Here is a 13610-nt window from a genome sequence, read left to right as displayed (position 1 = left end):
GACATGGAAAAGTCATTATTTTTGTTTTCTTTGTGCACAAAAAGTATTCTCGTAGCTTCATAAAATTCAAGTTGAACCACTGATGTCATATGGACTATTTTAACTATGTCCTTACTACCTTTCTGGTGTTTGAATGTAGTTGCATTGCTGTCTATGCAGGGTCAGAAAGCTCTCATATTTAATCAAAAATATTTTTGCCTATATCCAATCTGCCGATATTTTTCAAATAATTTTGGCCGATAACCAATGCCGATACCGATACATTTCCTTTTGTTTGGAAACAACACCAAGACTCTCCTGTGCGAAAATTATAAGCAAATAATTTTACACTTGGTTAGTTTTTAACAAGAACTTATTTGTTAGAATTAAATTAACAATAATTAAGTTATTTTATAATGACAGTACATTGAAGCTTTGGAAATAACTATAAATAAACTATATATCAATCTCTGCATTTTTCTCTCTCTGAAAAATGCAGCGGTAACCATAACATTTAACTTTAAGATTTAACATTTGTAGATGGTCTAAAGCAAAAGAGATCTGAAAATACTTTAGAGCTCATAATAAACAAGTGTCATGTTTGTGATGCTAAGCTATAGCTTCTGACCTTTAAATCAAAACATACTCATGATTTTATGACATCAATTACTGCTTTATTTAATCAGAAACATAGTCTACATATTATTTGTGTATTTTACTTTCATTTTATTAGATATAGGCTCCTTAATGAAGGGGCATTAGGACCTGGGGGGCTATTACTGTTTACTCTATCACATACCAAATGCATCATTTTGTACTCAGATTAAATGCATTCTCGAGAATAATTAAATTAATATGAGAATAATTCTCAGATTAAATGCAGCAATCCAAAACAGTTAATCTAATCATCATTCAGGCAAAACTTTGCTTCAAGAATAACCACACTGCTGACTTGACCTAACTGACCTGAGTTATTCCTCATATCGGCAAGACATATCGGCATAATTTATCATATCGGGCCAATGCCGATATTTACATTAAAAGTCACTATTGGCCGATTTCAATATCGGTCCGATAATATTGTGCATCCCTAATAAAAATATCTTAATTTGTGTTCCAAAGATGAACAAAGTTCTTATAGGATTGGAACAACAAGAGGGTGAGTAACTAATGACAGAATATATTTGGGATGAACTATTCCTTTAAAATTTTAAGTTACTTTAAGATTGTATCATTGTATGAAATAAGTGCTCATTCATATGGCATTTTATCAGCCAACCTGCTCTAGACATTAGTATCGGTCGACTACTGCTTTTAAAATCAATTAAGGATAGCAGTATTTCCAAAAGCATCAAATCTAAGATTATACTCTGCGCTACACATAAATCGTTCCCTGTAGGCTCAATCGGAATGCAATACTGAAATAGCAAAACTGAAACTACTTACTCATTAACATAGTAGATTTATCATCTTCACCTTATTGCATTGGGGACGGCCCCGTCCTCTTTGAAAAGCTGCGCTGCACGCGGCTTACATAGCCATATACATTCCGATAGGCATCTTTGCCCTTTGTTTTGTGTCTCACACCTTTTTTAACGGTACAGGCAGAAGTATTTTGTGTTTTAGATGAGGTGTTAAAGTTAAAAATAGCCTGCTCTATTCCATTGTGCTCTATTTAGCTGTTAAACATCCCTAAGAAACGTGTTCAATCAAAAGCTGATGTAAGAATAGTACACCATTTTCATTCAAAAAAATTGAGCAGATTTAATAAAGTCAGTCTGAACAGTAAAGTAGTACCATTGCAATCTATAATATAATATAAAAAATAAAAAAAAACAGTAGCTGACTACTATAATGGAATAATTTTACTTTATAACCAACACTCATACTTTCTCGGTACTCATCTGACGCCATTCATCTTGCGCACATTCCACAGCGCCACAATGAATCCTCCCAAAATTCCCAAAGTTCGGACTCCTTTTTTGCCCTGGCATTGATTTATACTCCTGACGTCTCCACATACAAAAGGATGTAGTTCATGCCTAAACAGCTTTGTCTTGGCTGGGTTCAACAGGTTAAGTCGAGGTTAGCCAGAGGCTACGATTACCAGTGACCTGAAACATTAGCAGGGCTATCAGGATGATTCATGATTCAGGAGTACTTAAACTCCCTTCTAACTAGAGGTTGAGGAAGACAAGATTACTGAGAGCTCAACAAAGCTTTCTAAAAACACACCCACAATTCCACTACAGCATCAATAAAAACATGGCCCCTCAAAAGCCTTTGGAAGATACTTTCCTGCTTATGTGCAGATAATAGTTTATTTTCTAAAACTTTTCCTTTTTGCTTGAAGCTCAACTTTAGCATGATATTCAGAACAAAGTAACGTTCGCCATTACAGTCTTTCCCACATCAAAGTGCTAGTGCTGGTGCTACTGCAGAGTTGTGAAAGGTAAAAATAGATTAGCTTGAACTCTGCAAGTTAGAAGAACGAGAAATTAAGGAGATGTCTTTTTATGTTTATTTGCTAAATGTCAGTTCTTAAACGTTCACTGCAATATCAGTTGTGATGTGCATCATGAAAAATCTAACTTTCAAATGAAAGTGTTGTGTTAAAAAATGACAACTTCCTCCTGAGTGCATCTATTAACTGTAAGCTGCAAAAACAGCCTGCTGCAAAACCGACAAGCATTCCTCTGGTTTAAACAGCAGAACAAGTGTAAACAAGGCCAAGGTCAAGGGTTTGATTCTGAGGGAACAAACTGAATAACATCAGAAAAAGTGCACATAAGCAAAATTGAAATAATGTAATAAAATAAAATAATAAATTAAAATAAATAAATAAAATAAAATAAAATACACCACCTATACAGCCATACAAATTCAGCTAGACACATCTTTGGCCACTTTATTTTATTTTATTTATTTATTTTAGAATATTTTTTTTATAATCAAGTTAAAAATAGCCTACTCTACATTGTTTAAAAAATAAATAAATAAAATAAAATAAATTAAAATAAAAACACACCAGCTATACAGCCATACACATTTAGATAGACATCACTGGTTGCTGTGTTGCATTTTAAGTACATTTTAAGTTCTTTTATGCCAAAAATCATTAGGAAATTAAGTAAAGATCATGTTCCATGAAGATTTTTTGTAAAATTCCTACTATAAATATATCAAAATGTCATTTTTGATTAGTAATATGCATTTGTAAGAACTTAATTTTGAGAACTTTAAAGGTGATTTTCTCAGTATTTGGATTTTTTCGCACCCTCAGATTCCAGAATATTGTCCTATCCTAACAAACCATACATCAATAGAAAGCTTATTTATTGAGCTTTCATATGATATATACATCTCAGTTTTGTAAAATTTAACCTTATGACTGGTTTTGTGGTCCATATATATATATATATATATATATATATATATATATATTAGTGGTGGGCATAGATTAATTTTTTTAATCTAGATTAATCTAGATTAAATCTTGAAATTAATCTAGATTAATCTAGATTAAAATGGCTAATTTGAATTCTGCTGAATATGTGTGCTACCCAAATAATGACTAAAAGTAAGTCTTTGAGAACGGGTTTCTCAAGCCAGGTGGCGCATTAGATCAGGCGCTCATCTCCTGTTTCCAAAATGCATTACAAACTGCTTGACAATTGCATTTACAACACAATTAACTATACAAACTTGTGTAACCAAGTACTTCTGCGCAAAAGGCTGTACGACGTGCGCGTTCCAGTAAAATATACAGGCGCGCGGGTATGGATAGCCTGCGTTCATCTTCCAATAAACTGCGTTGCTTTTAGAAGCGTCAATTCAGTTGTTGCATATAGTTTAATGTCTTTATTTCGGGATTACCAAAGTAAATTATAACTCAAACTTGAGATTTTACTGGGACACAGCAGATTTTCACTGGGGCAAGTGCCCCAGTAAAAAGGGTACAGCAATGCACGCACCTGCCCTGAAGCGGCTTCATAACTGCATCCATGTCTGCGCGTCTCATTTGTGGTCATTTCACAGAAGTTGAAGACTTGTTCTCGCCCCATACAGTGCAATTCAACTAGATATACGTCATCCGCGCTAAAATATCAAAGTGAAAGTCATCATATCTTTCGTAGTTTAGACCCAGCTCCCAACCCAACTTTGAGAATAGATTAACGGCGATATTTTTTTTATCGCGTGATATGAGTCTCACGTTAACGCAGCACGTTAACGCCGATAACGGCCCACCACTCATATATATATATATATATATATATATATATATATATATATATATATATATATATATATACATTTTTTATTTACTTACTATTTTCGAACAATGAAATAAAGCAGACTAGTTTTAAGTTGATTATTATCATATATGCTGCTAAATTAAATAAAATTAAATTGGAATATTTAGCATTTTTTGCTAGTTGATTATTATCATATATGCTGTTAAATAAAATAAAATTAAATAATTAGCTTTTTTTTTTAAATAAAGACCTGTTACACCAAGATGAATATTTGGTGCAAATAAACATTTTTATTTGTATTTTATTAATATTCATTTATTTATTTATTTACTCTTTTGGAACAATGGAATAGAGCAGGCTATTTTTGACTTGATTCCTATCATGTGCTGCTAAATTAAATTAAATTACTTATATATATAATATAAACCTATTCACACCAAGATGAATATTTGGTGCAAAAATTCTGTGCGATAAACATTTTAATTTGAATGGACGTCTGCTAATGCATCAGACCAACTCAAACATCTGCAGAGTGTCAATGTGACAACAGAATTAAAAAAAAAAGAATAAAAAATAACAAAATAAAAAAAAAATAACTACTTATTAAACTGCATTTTGAGAGCACTTTTCTAACATATGCCTAAAGGCACGGAAGAACCTTTTAAAAGTGCATGAAAGAATCCTAAATACCCCATTTTGATAATTGTTAAGTATGAATGACGAACAGGACAACTTTGTATAAGTAGATCAGTGGGATTTAGACCAGGCTTACAGGCAATCTGTCACGGCATATTCATGATGTCTCTATACTGACATGAAGCCAAAAGAAGTAGACAGCACCCATTTTAATAACCCACTAGCCTGAGGAAGATCTGTTTGAAGTCTATCAAAGCTCCATCACCCAGCCACATCACAACACTTGAGCGTCGAGAGGCCGTGGGCAAAACCTGAGAGCTTGTTTTCTTCACAAGAGCCATCAAAAGCCTGCCAGTGAAGTACCACACACACCCAGCCAAAACAAAAGGCCTTGACCCGCGAGTCCTCTTCACATTTATAGCATGCGCAAATCCTCTCTCGCCGCATCTTTCTGTCTCTTCCTCTTTTCTCAGTCGCCCGACGAGAATAAGCAACCCTGTCTGTCCGGTGAGGAAGGGGTTCAATTCGCTGAGACTGCCAAGGTCACTGGGTTTGTGAGCGGGGTTGGCACGCTGTGCCCATCGAGCCTCCAGCGTGCCAGTTTGAGCACATGCCAGCCTGCGTGTTCAGAGCGTTCATTTCCCCTTCACTGGACTGAAATCCCTCCTATGCCCTCTAGGTAGAAGTATAAGAATGACACAGGTACTGCCGCATTTGCCATTCTCTGTCAATCAATCAAAGATCTTTTTGACTCTATACAGAGTTCATGACTTAATAAAATCTTTGGTGGGATTGAATTAATGATTGGCAAACAGCTTCTAGCTGGAATAATCTTTTAGTGATTAGTATTGATTAGCATTAGTGTTGGGTTAATGAAGTCTGGCAAACAGAGGCAGAGACTTTAAGGCAGCTTTGCTGTTGGTTTTCTACTAAGCTAGGCAACACACTAATCGGGACCCAAGAGTTACACCTCTTTATGCCTCTAGAATTGAACAACTGTATACAATCAATCAATACTCTAGGCCTGAAACACTAAAGGGATCTTTAAGCTCTTTCACACATACAGTCTTTACTGGCGAATTACTGGTAATTGCCGTTAAGAGATCATGTGTGAACAGGACCTTTTCCTAAATGCCGGTAAATTCGTTCTGGCAATTTACCGATATGAAAAGTTTAAACATTCTGATTCACAGTCTCCTAAATGATTTGCTTCAGATTTATCTAGGGGTACATTACAGCTGCAATGTCCATTTTGCTTATAAAGATATTTGATAACTATTACACCCTAGGGTCTACACTTTTCCAATTGGACTGATAATTGTCTGCTGTGAAGTTTGTAGTGAGAACCTTAAAAAAAAGGCTGCATTAAAGGGATAGTTCACTAAAAAAATGAAATTTTCCTGGCTCTTCCAAGCTTTATAATTGCAGTGAATGGCTGTTGAGATTTATAAGTCCATACATCATAAAAGGTGCAAGATGAGGTCAATAACGCTGCAGACAACACTAGCGAATCCATGATTTATTAGGCTGTTGATTACATTTTTATCAAACTATTTTTATCACCTTTTTTTTTCATATTTGTCACAATTGAAAGCCGAACTCATAAATAACATGTATCTTTCAGGCAGGCAAAAATATAAAGTAATAATAAATGTGGGTATATTTGTAGCAATAGACAAAAATACATTGTATGGGTCAAAATTATCGATTTTTCCTTTATGCCAAAAATCATTAGGATATTAAGCAAAGATCATGTTCCATGAAGACTGTAAATTTCCTACCATAAATATATCAAAACTGAATTTCTGATTAGTAATATGCATTGCTAAGAACTTTTTTGCACCCTCAGATTCTAGATTTTCAAATAGTTATTATATATAGAATAGAATAGAATAGAATATTGTCCTAACAAACCATACATCACTGGAAAGCTTATGTTTTCAGCTTTCAGATGATGTATAAATCTCAATTTCAAAAATTGACCCTTATGACTGGTTTTGTGGTCCAGGGTCACAAATAAGTAAATAAATAAATGAAAGTAATGGAGCAGCGGCCAAATCAGTCAGCAGGACATCAGGATTTTTTCTGACTGACTGAGGGGCTGCACATGTCAATGCTGTTTACTTTTCAGTCCAGTCGGGTTAGAAAATAGCCTAAATGTCATCAAGTCGGACTCTGGTCTAATTTTAATGGGTCTGTCTCAGGCATTTCTTAAAAAAAAATTATTTATGCACGTCGGGTATGGGTAGGAAGTGATTTGGGTCGGGTCCGGATTTAGGGACCCAAGAAAACCTCTAGCTGGAACGGCACTCTCTCGGGAGCATGTGCACGGCAGTTCGCGGAAGCTAGAGATTACAGTTTATAAAGTCTTTAATGTGGATGTTTTTCTTATGCAAATGCATCAATTCACTTCAGAAGCCCTTTAATAAGCCCCTAAAGCCATGTGGAGCCCTTTTTATGATGGATGGATGCACTTTATTGGACTTCAAAATCAAATCTCAACAGCCATTTACTGCCAATATAAAGCTTGAAAAAGCCTTAACATAACTCTGATTGTATTCGTCTGAAGAAAAAAGTTGGCCTGAAGGTGAGTAAATCATGGGGTAATTTTCATTTTTGGATGAACTATGCCTTTAAGGGCACATAGCGACCACAAAGATGGGAGTTTGTGAACACCCTTCTGAAACCGAAAATGACAAATGGGACACCCTACAGGACATATGTGGGCGAAAGAGCCGTTAAAGGGAGAGTTCACGCAAAAATGAAAATTTGCTGTATATTTGCTTAGCCTCAGGCCATCTAAGATTTAGGTGCCTTTTTTTCAGTAGAACATTTTTAGCTAAAACCATAGTCTTTGGTGATAAATAAAATGCAAGTCAATGGCTACCGTCAATTTAAAAGTCAAAAAGCATATCAGGCAAAACGAAATTAATATCTGTGGCTACTGTTGAGGTCTACACAAGAAACTGAATATAATTCACAACATTATTACCTGTAATGTTGCCTCAGGCAAACAAAATGATGAATGATGATCCAATATACCAAATTGAACTGAACTTTCTGAAACGCAGCTCGAGTCGAACACAGTCACTCAATCAAAACTTACTTTCTGATGCGCCGGACAGTCACTCTGACTCAAAATGAGCCAATATACCGGCGTATATGATTCTATGATACCAGTTTCTGACAACTCATTCAAGCAGTTACGCCAACATTACACTGAACTGGGAATACAGTTCTGACTCAGACCAAAGAACTGCTGAGCTAAGCACCAAAATGAGTTGATTAAGACTAGTTCATTCACTTTAATTACTTTATTGTCAGGAGCCAAGAATAATAATTTTGTGTTGTTTACTATGCCTTTTTTGACTGTCAAAGTGACGGTAGCCATTGACTTCACCAAGTATCACAGTTTCAACCAATAAACTGTTCCACTGAAGAAATAAAGTCACCTTTATCAGCTTTCCTTTCTTTATTTTTGTAAATCAACATTCTGTTGCACTGAAATCCACCTCCCCTCATCTTTGTTTGACCCATGCTGTGACAACAGCATTGTTAGCACTTTGATTATTTGGTATTTGACGTTTTACTAGATTTCCAAGCATTATAAATGGACTTTCTAGACTTTATAGCATTTTACATAGGTCTACAAGTTGGCGTCTGTCACCATAAAGTGGGTTAAGGGAGACTGATGCAGGATCAGCGTGTAAGTGCCCTGGGCATCGTGCCATGCACCTGGCACGGCCCCCACTGAGAGAATGGCCACAACACAGACCTGCTGTCTCTCCGTGCACTGCACCCAATCAAGGCAGGCTTCCAGGAGAGACATGGCTCTGTCTACCCAGCCTTCACTGCTCTCATCAAGGTCAATACCTGACCCCACAATATGGGGAGAGAGAGAAGAAGAGAGAGACAGGTCTGATAATTGGCATCGCCATCATACTGGAGCGCAGTGCTATTCAGGAGCATCTTAGAAACGCTGATGAACATGAAGTGTCAAGGCAAAAAATAAACACATATTTTAGAAGAGCTGTGAGCTTGTGAATTGTAGTAAGTGATGAAATGAAAAATAAAAAAAACAGGTGCTATGTGATAATATACTGACAACTAATAGCCAACACAGCTTTCTATTTAGGGCCCTATGAATTTCATGATGCAGAAAACCCGGACGGAATCGCAGAATCCAGTCAGAACATCACAAAGTTAATATAAAAATATAAAGCCACAAAAAGACTATTTAAATATGAATCCTGCATATTCTATGTGTCTCTGAATGAATGGCAAAGACGCTTGCTTTCGTTTACTACACACACACTGAAGCACAAATGACGTTTGCAGTGTTTTCAGCCTCTGCGCCTCATGAACATATAAATATAACCTCTAAAACTGCTCTGAGAGTCACTTCATGAGCATTTTAACATTTCTTTTGAGCAAACTTCTTCACAGCAACCCGTCAAAATTAAAGTTTGGTTTAACTTGAAGAAACTGTGACATAAATATATGACTTAATGTATTGATAGTACTAATACTAATAATGAAATTATTAATAAAACATTATTTTTAAGGAATATTTAGCATAACAATTATTTACCAGAAATTATTTATCAGAAAAACGTAAATAAACACAGTATTTCTAAAATAAATAAATAAATAAATAATATATAGAAATAAAATAATAATATGTTTTTTTTAATAAAATCTATTATTTACAGATGCTTTTGATTGTTAAATTTAATTAAACCATTCAAATGAAATTCAGAAAATTACTGGAAAACAGAATTTGGTAAAAATGTAATGTATTTCACAGGGCATAAAAATTAAAATTTTGTTAACAGTAGTAAATTGCTGTTAAATTGTGCAAGTTTTATGATTTTAATTAATTAGACATGCTTTATTAATAATATATAATTTTACTATTAAATAATTGAACATTTAAAACAGATAAAAAAAAGAATACAGAAAAATGAAAGGGAAAAAAAAACTAATTTGGGGGAAAAAACTAAAATCTATTTCATAGGCCCCTATCTACGCACTTTTTGACAGAACACAAATTTACAATTTAATTTACAAACAAATCGCTTGATTTGTTTTTTTAGGAATTAAGGATTTTTTTCTGAATCACACTGAATTAGTTAGAATACTCACTCACTTTTTTAAAGCAATACCAAACATTAGTAGTTCATCGCATAACATTTTCCTAATAAAAAATTATATATTTTAAATAATGTTAATAAAATAAAAATACTATTTAAATATATAAACAATGCTAAATGTCAAATATGATATATAATAATGCTAAATAATGTTAATAAAATAATAAAATAAAATAGTAGGCACGTGTAATTATTATTTTCTATTTTTGTGTAGATGCTGCTCAGTTTCAATCAGATTTGAAGGTTCTGATCAATTTTCAGAAATTCTAAAGAGTAGAATATTGACATTAATAACAAAAAATATAGCATAAAATATGAATGTAATTGCATTTGTTAACTTTTAAAGCACTGGTATTAATTGAAGCCTTATGTATTTTATCACTTGCTTATGTATTCGTTAAAAAAATACTAGTTCTAGATGTTCAGAGAGTGTTTTGTACGGCTTACATTTCAATATTAAAATAATAAAATACAAAGTAAATAATTTATTAAATAAGAATTAAATAAATAAAAGTAAGAATTTATTCTTAAATTCTTTATTTTATTTAAATTATTACATTAAATTCAATTCAAAAGCTTAAATTTGTATGCTTAGTAAAACTTAAATTGGTGTGACTACGGACTACTGGCTTACACTGAGTAAAAAGACATTCAAAAACATTCAGAACAGTTTTGCAGTGATAAATTGAGCTAAAAAATCCAAACATAAATTTGGAAAATATGTATATGTGACAGGGGTGGTTGGTGCCCCCATTGGAAAAACGAAATCCTATATGAAACGCTGCTGGAGAGAGAATCTTGCCAAATCGCTTCTGTACACGTTGTGGGAGGCTGGTGCCTTTTGTTTGCAAATTTGATTTTTGGGAGCATAATTACCCTGATTTACATATTTATGTTCTCACTTAACAATAATTATTTGTCCTTCAAGTCAATAGTACCAGCAAAGCCTCCAAAACCATTTTACAATCCCACTTGTTAAGTGACTAAATACTGCATTTTTTTTTTAACCATCACGATGACACGTTCTTGGCCTCGGGCCCACGAGTGGCTCAGTGAGCAGACAGCTGTGAAACACGATGCTAAGGAAGGTTGAGCATAACTCACATTTAGTCGGCCGCTCCAGTTTCCGTCTCCCCCGTTTCTTGCGAGGCAGAGTTGGCAGCGTCTCCTCGTCGTACTTCTCTGAGTCCTGGCTGGAGACAAATCCGTTCTCCAGGGATGGGCTCAGGCTTGAATCAGAGGCCGACCCGGCCCGGCAGCCCGACTGGCTTGGGAGCCCGTTTTCCGCAGCATTCTTGTCCAGCGTGGGGTGGCGACCTTCACACGATTTGTTCTCATGCCTCTCAACGTCTCCATTCTGAGACTGCAAAGATGACTGGAGCTCCACCCCTTTGTGCTGCTTAGCCACGCCCACCAGCTTGTCCACTGGCCTGTGACACTCCACCTGCGGCAGAAAATTACATAATTGGATTGGACGGTCATGCATCTACAACATATTATTAATCAGAAGCTCTGATAAACAATAGCAACTCCCTACAGTGCAATAGATTCAATATTTTAATTAAATTTGCCCTCAACACACAACAAACCAAATTTACCATAACAATCCTCTTTTTATGATTATAAGCTTCATTACTGTACCAATGTCAACATGCAAAAACATATATTTTAATAAAGATACACTTCACTTACACACTGTTGAATATTTGAATATATTTGAAGTACCATTTTTATGTTTGTCTTTAATCAAATAACCATTAAGATTTACAGATTTCTTGATTTCAATCGATTCTCATTTTTTACGAAACAATATCGATTCTTAAATCCCAAGAATTGATTAGTCTAGAATGTTTTCAGTTAATGAACAAATATTTTAGCGTGCCTCCTATCCAATGAATCGGAATAAGCTTTGTGCTTCGGTACTTTTCATATAAAACGAAGTCTCAGATTTCAAATTCAGTCCATTTTATTATAATATTCAAACAATAAATGCTGTTTTGGCGCTGTTTAATGATCATTCTGATCATCTCCTCAGCTTTAATACCAGTTTTAGCACGAATTAAACATGAATGAAAGTCTGAAGGTATAGAAAGAGAAAGTAAATATATTAAATATATGTAAATATATTTTGTAGCTTCTGAAGGGCAGTACTTATTGAAAAAAATATATGATATTTAGGCAAAATAAGAAAAATGTACACATCCTCATTCCATTCAAAAGTTTTCACCCCTGGCTCTTTATGCATCATGTTTCCTTCTGGAGCATCAGTGAGTGTTTGAACCTTCTGTAATAGTTGCATATGAGTACCTTAGTTGTTCTCAGTGTGAAAAGATGGATCTAAAAATCACAGAGTCATTGTTGGAAAGGGTTTAAATACACAAACATGCTGAAAAACCACAGAATTTGTGGGACCTGAAGAACTTTTCTGAAGAACCACGGGCAGTTTAACTGTTCAGGACAAACAAGAGACTCATGAACAACTATCACTAAACAAAACAAAACAAAAATAATAAAACAGTTCATTAGGAATCAAGTGTATGTAAACTTTTGAACAGGGTAATTTTTATAAATTCAACTATTATTTTTTCTGTGGACTATTATGTAAACGTCTTTTATGTAAAATATATTATTCAGGTCATTACTAAATAAAAAAATAACATGCATTTTGTATGATCCCTCTTATTTAGTTATTTAGTTAACATTTGTTCTGAACTTTTGACTTCAACTGCAACATCTTGTAAACAATGTTACGTAACCTAATCACATTTACCTCAGAAAAAACATATTTGGTGACCATAAACTCATTAAACAGCTAGAAAAACGAACTACAGATAGGAGCATTTTGCTAAATGTATGCACTATATAACATATTTATTATAAACTTTAATTTTCTTCAATGTTTAGTTAATGTTTGAATAAATCTGTCAAGTTTTTGTGACTTTTATTCATTTGTTTATATTTCAAAAAAATAATTGGAGTAAGAATATAATTATGTAATTGTAACTTTATTATTACAAAAACAAATTGTTATTTAAGCGTTTGTATATAAATCAGTTACATTTCAACCTTTAATATTATAGAAATGTAGTACCGACTGACTCTCATGTATATTTTACAGCATTTGGTATGTACTGTATCCAAAAAAAATCTATATTGAATTGAATCAATCAGAAATCGAATGAAAAGCTTGTGAGTCAGAATCAAATCGAATCGTAGATCAAATTTGTGTCAAAACCCAGCCCTTTTCAACAACCACCATGATATCTTAAGCAAATAGTAATTAATTGTATCATTCAAATCTTGTGAGTCATTTAAATGATTTATTAAAAGCATCATTCATTCATGAATCAGCCACTGTTTGCTCTGTATGTTTACGTTTTGCTTGCACGAAGACGACGCAATTAAATGCCGTTTTTTTTCCCGTGTCGTTGTAGATTCAGTGCCAGTGCTAACACTGCAGAAAATGCTGAAATCTTTGAGAATTTCATCATCTTATAACACCACTGTAACAAGGTAGAGGATGAGAATTTTAATAAACTGTCATTAAAACACCCCCTCTTTTAATATAAACCGCATTTCCAGAAGG

General features: G+C 34.1%; 1 protein-coding gene across 11 annotated transcripts in view; it reads right to left on the bottom strand.

The window, feature by feature from the left end:
* dnmt3ab (DNA (cytosine-5-)-methyltransferase 3 alpha b) overlaps nucleotides 1-13610 on the bottom strand; it is a 111047-nt gene that overhangs the window by 79374 nt on the left and 18063 nt on the right. For all 11 annotated transcript variants that reach the window (XM_073826529.1, XM_073826528.1, XM_073826530.1 and 8 more), the window contains exon 4: nucleotides 11129-11468. In XM_073826529.1, coding sequence (XP_073682630.1) covers nucleotides 11129-11468 — 340 coding nt within the window. The remainder of the gene's footprint in view (nucleotides 1-11128; nucleotides 11469-13610) is intronic.

This window comes from Garra rufa, chromosome 21 (genome assembly GCF_049309525.1).
Source record: "Garra rufa chromosome 21, GarRuf1.0, whole genome shotgun sequence".
NCBI lineage: Eukaryota > Metazoa > Chordata > Actinopteri > Cypriniformes > Cyprinidae > Garra > Garra rufa.
Note: the sequence above shows the minus strand (reverse complement) of the source record. Positions and strands in the feature narration are given on the sequence as shown.